We start from the raw sequence: 8,655 nt of genomic DNA, 5'->3' as shown, positions 1-8,655 counted from the left end.
CATAGGTTTTCTACATTTATATATATATAAATATATATTTTTTTTAATGGCCTGGTGAAATGTCAAAATTGGCTTGCCTAAAAGTTTGCACACCCAGAAGAAAAACTGAAATGACGCCTCTTGGAATAGAACTCTACAAAATAAATGGACTCTCTCATAATTTTGTTATCATAGAATGAAGAACTAATGAGCGCTCCTCGTGGGATATTTTTGAAACATTAACCATATTAAACCATAGCCTATTCAAGAGTTCGCCGCTAGGGTTCACTACAATCTAGTTCTACAGGGAGCCTTATTACATTGTTCTGTGCCTTATCGCAAAACATATTGAACGGTCCATGTGATATAAGCAATTTCATATTGGCGATTCCAAACGAAGTAGCTGCCCTCTGGTGGCAAAGATAAGAACCTCTGAAATGTAGGTACTGTATACAGAGTCAAGTGTATTATTGTTCTATACTTCTATAATATGGTAGTATAGAAGTCAATGTTTGTTGAATATTGACTGTTTATTGGCAATTTTTTCCCATTTAGCATTTAAGTATTAAACTCTACCTGCTACCAGTTGCCAGTGAGGAAAATTAAGATATGGCTGATCACAATTATGTTTCAATAAACGAATGTGCAAAGAAATATTGTAAGCGATATTGTTGCACTCCACAATGCAAAAATAAACAAATGTAAGTCTACCTAATTTTAGCATAATATTTATTATATGTATTCTTGTCTTTCAAACTTGATACTGAGTGTATTTAATTTGGAGTATTATATGCGAAAGCTAGTGCTTAGTGCTAGGTAATAGAATAAGTGTTAGTTAGTTGTACTGCAGATAATATAATACCTACTTAAAAATATATTATATTCATATTTAGTAATTATTTTTACTACCATTTACCAGGTCTACGTCATCTATAACATTCCATTCCTTCCCTAAACAAAAAGATTTGAAATTAAAATGGAAGACTGCTCTAAAAATTGGAAAAGAAGTGCCAAAATATGCTTTTGTCTGTTCTACACATTTTGATGACAGTGATTTTATTCCAAGCTCAAAAAGTAGGGAATAAAGATTAATAATAAATAATATAACAATCAAAAATGCATTTTTTTATGATAAGTATATACCATGTACCTATAGCAAGTTCACCAGCAAAAATAAGAAGACTGAAGATTGGTGTAGTACCTTCAAAAAATTTACCTGTTCGGTCACTGGACAAAGTGCTTTTAACTCCAACAAAAGAAAAAATCATTAAGAGAGCTGAGAGATTGAACAAACGTCGTCAAAATAAAAAAACATTGTCAAATTTTATTTCAAAATGACTGGTAAGATAAATTCAACAACTACTAAATAATTGATTTGAATAAATTCTATTAATTTTTTGATTTGTATTTTTTCAGTTTACCAGATACTACACATATTACTGATGTAGAAGAATTATCTTCATCTTCTACACAAACTGATGTCTTGACCAAAGAAAAAACTACAGTATTATCAAATGAAATTAAAACTGTCGATAAAGAAGTCCAAGTTAATACATTTCATTCCGATTCTCTTTCAAGAAGAAGTATTATGGATTTGATAAGAAATGATGAAGATTTAGTTGCACTAACAGGGATACCCAGCATGGACAAGTTGTTAAAACTTGTCAGTATTGGTGAATTTGTGATAAAAAGTTTAAATTATAATATCAATTTTTCTCTTGATATTCTTCAAAGAATAGTGTTAGTATTAATGAAGTTAAAACTAAATACATCTTACAAATGCTTGGCAGTTTTGTTTGGTGTTTGTAAAAGTACTTGTACAAATTATTTTTACGAAACAATTGATTTGTTATATTTAATTTTAAAACCTTTAGTTTTGTGGCCTTCTAAATCAAGTATTTCTAAAAATATTCCTAAATGTTTCATAAATTTCACAAGTACTAGGGTCGTAGTTGATGGAACAGAAACTCCTATTGAAGTTCCAAAATGTTTGTCATGTCGAATTAGAACTTATTCTTTTTATAAAGGTAAACATACTATTAAATTTATGGTAGGCATTTCTCCAGATGGCCTAATAACCTTTGTTAGTAATGTGTATGGTGGCAAAGCATCTGACAAACATATATTTGTAGAAAGTAATATTTTAGAAAAATGTGATATAGGTGATGGTGTTATGGCTGATAAAGGTTTCCTTATTGAAGAGGAATGTTCTAGGGCAGGTGTTAAATTATTTCGTCCCCCTTTTTGAAAAAAAATAAACAACTATCTTTGAAGACGGTACTATGAACACAGATATAGCTAGAGCCAGAGTTCATATAGAACGAGCTATTCAAAGATTGAAAATATTTCATGTTTTAAAAAATAATATGCCCTGGAAATATTTATGTAAAATTGACAAGATTGTGTACATTATATGTGGAATAGTTAATATTTCCCAACCAATAATTGGAATAACTGGATTTTGAAAACAAATATTTATATATAATGATACAAGCTAACTATGAGTTTATTTTAATTCAAATTCAAATTTTACATTGTATACATTTACATTCTATTAATAATTATCTGTATTAAAATGTACTTTCTTACAAATATATATAATTATAATTAACATATTGTCTATGGTAACACAAATTATTTGGTAAAAGTTCAAAATTAGTATTAAATAGGAAAAAAACAGTACCTAATTCATATTTTAATCAACCGATCTTGGTGTCTAACTAAAAAAGGTAAATAATGATTAAAATAAACGCAAATTAATGTTTGATACATATTTGTGCAATACTCGTAGTCAAACTCAATTTCAATTTGTAAAACTGAATCGTTTATTTGTTCATATAAAATTAGGATACCCGTAAATAAATTACATAATAATAAGCCTAACTGAATTTGGGCGTAGTACTGGTGGTTTTTTTTAAGCTTTATTTTTCCTGTAACTTCATCAAATAAGATGTATTTTAACGTTTTTATTAAGTCTATTCCTGATTTTGATTTTCCCGCAACTGGACATTTAATTTCTATTAAAACAAACTTGTCACCACATTGATAAAAACCATCAGGGCTAAACCCAAGCCACGGACAGCGATGGTTAATAATAAAACCAAAGGTTTTGATTTGAAATCCCGTAAGTCTTTCAAATGCTTTCTTAGCTTTGTCCTCATAATTTTTTCCAAATTTAGTCGCCAAATTTCCAGAAAAGGTGGGAAATACAATCCTTTCAAGTTTATTAAGCCAAGCTTCAGCAATAACACCATTTTTTCCATGGTAAAATGTATACAATTCATAAGCAGATGTACCTGTTATCCTTAATTGACGAACCTTTAACCACAAATTACTATTTTGTGATAAAGTATCAACAATTATTTTTAATGATTCATCTTTTCCAACATTAACAACTGAATTGTAAAATTCAATAGCATATTTTGAGCAATTTTCTTTGGATTGATCTACAATATTAACTTCATTTATAATTTCCTGACAAGTGAACAATAGCTTTTTCACAAAATCAATATCACAACAACGGGTTTCAACTGTACGAGGCTCATGACGACCTTTCATATGTATAGAAATTGCAGAATCAGGAAAGTCTACAATAAAAGATAAGGTTTTTAAATTTAGTATCATGAATTAAAATATATCTAAGGGCCATTCTTACAATGTCCAGTTATTGGTTATTGTCTGATAAAGCTAACCAGTAGAATTTCTTATGTGTTAACCGATAGAAGTCTACCGGTTAGTCTTAACCGACACTTAACTGGACAATGTAAGAACAATCCTTAGAGTAAATTATTAAATCATTAATCATTTATTTAAAGTGCCAAAGGCAAATATTACAGTGGTAAATACAGTAGGTAATAAAATAATAGACAATACTTAAATACTAGTATAAAACACAGCAATAAAATAATAATCCATACAATTACATGGTTTAAATCTTCCCTTAGTGATAGAACTCAATGTATTAAATTAGGTCCCAATATATCTCAGGGCTGCAACTCAAAAAATGAAATAAAAAAGTGAGAAAAGTGATTAATTTTTTTTTTAGGTGACTAAAAGTGACTATCTTTTTCTTAATAAAAAACAATTTATTAATTTGGTCCCACAATATTATAATCGATAAAATTAAAACACAAACATTGTGAAGGATACCAATAAAATAAATTTCTATTTAAGTTTTATTAAGCTAGCTATATTATTTATTTTGAGTATGCAGGGAGAAAAAAAGTGTAGGTTAGGTTCGGTTAGGTATTTTCTTATAAAGGTGATTTATACCCATACATTTATTTACCAAGTGTAAATACCTTTGTACAATGGTATCCACAATATAAAATAAATATATTTCAAGTACCTACACATAGTTATGTGGCATGGTAATGATCTGAATGGCCTGCAAACATTTTGGCACCAACAAAAAAAATTTTTAAATAATGCCCCTGATTTTCATTGGGTATCGTCACGTCCGTGGCCCGTGGGTATCGTGTTTTAATCATAGATTATATATATCTAATCAGTTTAATTACTTCCTAATGATTATTTAAAATATGAGAGACCATTACGCCGCACCATTATCAAAGATTTTAATCACGGATGTATCACGACTATTATAATGGTACAATACAATATATTAATATATTATATACAAATATTGTTAGGGTAAAATTAAACTAACAGATTTTTAAAAATTACAGGATTAAAATTATTTTTGGTTTCTTTTGTGAAACATTATAATAAATGGCTATAAGTGAGAAAAGTGACAGTTTTCGAAATATAGTGACAAAAGTGACAGAGTTGCAGCCCTGATATCTGATAAGTTTAAGATGGTCTTTAGGTAATAAGTATACTTAAAAATTCCAAAAATCAGAATTTGATTATAAGCATAATTGAAATATAAAAAAATAGGGGTGAACATACTAAAAAAATCACAATAATAATCACTCCTAATAATTCAGTACAACCTATTTTATTACCAATAAGATCATAGATAAAAAAAAAAATATAAAACATTTTTCTTCTCAATAATAAAGGACTAATAACTACCTACTTTTAAATAAAATGAAGAATTAGTTCAAAAATTTGTCAGAATAAATTCAAACAAATATTGCAGATACAAACATTTACTGTGACTAAAAAGAGAATTTACTTAATTAAAAAATAATAAAAACAGTAGTGTCCGGTTACACAAAACATTTAATGAATCAATAGTGAGCTAAAGGTTCCTTAAATACGATTTAGTGGCCTACTATTGGTCCATTAAATTTATAAATTGTTTATGCAACCCAGCATTAGATGATAAATGACCCCCTTGAGGTATATCCAAATGAATCTTAAAACTTATCAGATATATTGGGATCTAATTCAATACCTTCAATTAAAGTTTCATATACAATTTTCTCAATATTATTTGGTAATACATCTGGCAGAGTTTCTGAATATGGAGAAATATACTTTTCGACATGACAAAAATTTTTTACTGGGATTGTTTGATACATCTCAGTTCCAATACTTTTAAACTTTCCCCACTGTTGGCGTAATTCAGTACAACTCAATTCCTCCAAACTGTCAATTGAAGTTCTGTAAATATTATAAAGTACTTAATTACTATTAAGTATATCAAAGTTTAAATTCTTTTAAAAAAAAGAATACATTTTTTACTTACTTCTGTAACTTAAGCATAACGCCAACAACATGCTTACACTTCCCCGTGCCTGCTTTACATGAGCAGGAACCTGACACCTTCACATTACCTTCATGAATAGTTTTTGTTACTAAAACTTCATGAGGATGACCATTAATGTTGGAGGTTTGCAAACACAAAGCCATAATAACAAGTTTATTTTTTGTTTGCTCTTTTATACCAAACTCTATTATGTGGTTACATTTTAAAATCTCTGAACCCTCAACAAACGGACGTTTACCATCACCTACATAGTCCATAATATCAATAATTTCAATTACAGACATATTTAATAATTCAAAATAACAACTAAATTACAGAATAATTTTAATATTATGTTATAGAGAGTGTTGACTACAACTGGTGACCATAAGTCATTACGAGTATTACCTACATTTCATTATCAATTGTGATAAGAGAAGAGCGCTCTCTATATTTGCTTGGAATCGCCAATTAACTTTTCGTGCAAAAAATAAGTTTCGTTTTGTTTAGTAACCTGTATATCTTAATCGTGGTTGGGAGTAAATTCCAAAGATAATGTTCATAATTATCTGTTATCTGACAGCTGTTTGTTAAACATTGATAAGCAATGGGCTGAATATTACATATAACAATATTTGATTACTTAATGCCTTTGTACCTATAGGTGATTATTACAAAATACAATTTTAGTATTTAGTACTATTTACTCTATAGTCTATTCATAAACTGTTCGTTAGTGTTAGAACTAGGTTTTATTATACAGATTGGGCTCTACATTTAACTTAATCGTAAATATTAACTGACAAAAAGTTTAATAAAATCGATACAAAATGATGACCCTAATAAATCGGATACTTGATTGGATTAAGAGTAAATTTTGGACTGAAGAAATGGAACTCACCCTCGTTGGACTACAATGTTCTGGCAAAACTACATTTGTTCATGTAATTGCAGTAAGTAACTTATGATTTCCTCAAACTATAACTTTTTTTTCAATAACATTTTTATTACTTGCCCACCGTATGTGGATAATATTATGTTGTATCTACAGCTGTTTGAATACATTTTAAATTTAAAAAAATTAATTATTTGCTTTGTCAATGATTTAAAAATAGTGATTGAGCAAGTTTCATGAGTGTATACGAGTTATATTTTTTTTTATATATACTATATACCATATAAGTACATAGTATGTGTTTTATAGACCATTAGAGTGATTCATTATAATAAGGGAGGGGTCTATAAATACTGTTAAATGTTTTTTTTTTATTAATTGTATCTATTGAGTAATCTAACTCATCATCTACCTAAATAATAATTAAGCAAAATATTAAGTTATTTCACTAAATAATGAATAAAAGTATAATAAGATCAAGGGTGATTTTTTTAAATTTATTAGATGAAACATTAAAGTAGGTATATTTCTGTTTTATTCTCTTGTAAAACATGAATGATACATTTTATTTCATATGCTTCTTTGTAATTAATCAATATGATAATGGGAAGGTTGACATTTTTTATAACTTAGGTAGGTACCTATTTAATAACAACAATTTTTAAGTTGAATATTATAATAGTAATTACAATTTTTAATTTTTATAATTATAATATTATTCATATTTTGTTAAAATTGTATTACATTTTCATATATTATAGTTTAAGTCACTTAAAGATAACAATTATATAATATACAATAATATGCAAAATTAACAATTGAAGTTCCCAATTCTCATTTATTTTGTATTATTATTTATGACACAAATACCTAATAACCTTTAGACATTATATTATAGCTTTACAAAAAAAATTTTACTATTAATAAAAAATAATAACATTTAACTAGGTATGTGGTAATAAATGAATTAAATAATATTTTTAGTCTGGTCAATTTAATCAAGATATGATACCAACAGTTGGTTTCAATATGCGAAAAGTGACAAAAAATAATGTCACTATTAAAATATGGGATATTGGTGGTCAGCCACGTTTCCGATCTATGTGGGAGAGGTATTGCCGAGGAGTTAATGCTATTGTGTATGTATACTTAAAATAAAATACATAATCATAAATTACAAACTTAATTTATTAAATGTTCACAGTTATATGGTAGATGCAGCCGACACTGATAAATTAGAAGCTTCAAGAAATGAACTTCATAATTTAATAGATAAACCACAATTAGCTGGTATACCTGTCTTAGTTTTGGGTAACAAGAGAGATTTGCCAAATGCTCTAGATGAAGTTGAACTGATTGACAGGATGTTAGTAAATCATTTGAAGTTTTATTGTTTTATTAGTATTGTTAAAAAATGTTAATTATATTTTTTTATTTAGGAATTTAAATGCCATTCAAGATCGAGAAATTTGTTGCTATTCGATATCTTGCAAAGAACAAGAAAACATTGATATTACTTTGCAATGGTTGATTAGCCATTCAAAATCTAATCGTCAGTCATCAACGTAAAATTACCATTGGAAAATTTCATATCTAGCACTGAATTTGTGCTAAAAATATTGAATCTTTTCTAGATTTAATTTTTTTGTTTAAGGCTGATCCACCTTTTTTAATTTTCTTTTACCCAATATAGATAAATTAATGCCGTTTTTATCAATGCACTCATGGTTATAATACAGCAACTAAATATAGAAGTTATAATATTACTATAGAAAATCATATTTTTGGATCAAACCTCAGTTTTTATGTCATACTATTTATATTAATTTATATGGTTTTTATTACTTTTTACAGCATTTATAACATATTGTATGATTTTGTTGTAAAACAAATTAAAAATTTTTTATGTAAGTTATAATTTTATCATTCAAAATTTATACATTTATATTATTATTTTATTATTATTTAAATTATTATATTTATATATATATATATATATATATATATATATATATATATATATATTATGTATTATTCTATTAATCAGAAGTATATTGCTTCTCAGAATATTAATAATTTATTCAACTATTTTATACCTGAAGCTGACTATTGTTACATGGGTTTA

At 27.1% G+C, this 8,655-nt stretch overlaps 3 protein-coding genes across 4 annotated transcripts; 2 read left to right on the top strand and 1 right to left on the bottom strand.

Moving 5' to 3' along the window:
- The first annotated feature begins 417 nt into the window (after positions 1-417).
- On the top strand, positions 418-2,592 carry LOC100572305. 2 transcript variants are annotated; one of them, XM_003244663.4, is made up of 4 exons: positions 418-680; positions 899-1,053; positions 1,136-1,320; positions 1,396-2,592. In XM_003244663.4, exon 4 carries the CDS (start codon positions 1,568-1,570, stop codon positions 2,225-2,227), a length of 660 nt encoding a protein of 219 aa, XP_003244711.3. In that variant the 5' UTR covers positions 418-680; positions 899-1,053; positions 1,136-1,320; positions 1,396-1,567; the 3' UTR covers positions 2,228-2,592. The 2 variants fall into 2 exon arrangements, with proteins under 2 accessions (XP_003244711.3, XP_029345150.1); XM_029489290.1 differs by having other exon boundaries at positions 426-680.
- Positions 2,593-3,584: 992 nt separating this feature from the next.
- LOC100572214 lies at positions 3,585-6,101 on the bottom strand. Its single transcript, XM_003244662.4, has 2 exons — positions 5,636-6,101; positions 3,585-5,550 (listed from the first exon to the last, which is right to left on the bottom strand). The coding sequence occupies exons 1-2, from the start codon at positions 5,938-5,940 to the stop codon at positions 5,304-5,306; spliced, it is 552 nt and encodes a 183-aa protein (XP_003244710.1). The 5' UTR covers positions 5,941-6,101; the 3' UTR covers positions 3,585-5,303.
- Positions 6,102-6,284: 183 nt separating this feature from the next.
- On the top strand, positions 6,285-8,324 carry LOC100167558 (ADP-ribosylation factor-like protein 8B-A). The gene is made up of 4 exons (XM_003244661.4): positions 6,285-6,588; positions 7,515-7,669; positions 7,735-7,896; positions 7,970-8,324. The coding sequence occupies exons 1-4, from the start codon at positions 6,466-6,468 to the stop codon at positions 8,097-8,099; spliced, it is 570 nt and encodes a 189-aa protein (XP_003244709.1). The 5' UTR covers positions 6,285-6,465; the 3' UTR covers positions 8,100-8,324.
- Positions 8,325-8,655: the final 331 nt, after the last annotated feature.

The sequence above is a fragment of the Acyrthosiphon pisum genome, chromosome A2, assembly GCF_005508785.2.
Source record: "Acyrthosiphon pisum isolate AL4f chromosome A2, pea_aphid_22Mar2018_4r6ur, whole genome shotgun sequence".
Taxonomy (NCBI): domain Eukaryota; kingdom Metazoa; phylum Arthropoda; class Insecta; order Hemiptera; family Aphididae; genus Acyrthosiphon; species Acyrthosiphon pisum.
The sequence above is the reverse complement of the archived record's forward strand: the minus strand, read 5'-3'. Positions and strand labels throughout refer to the sequence as shown.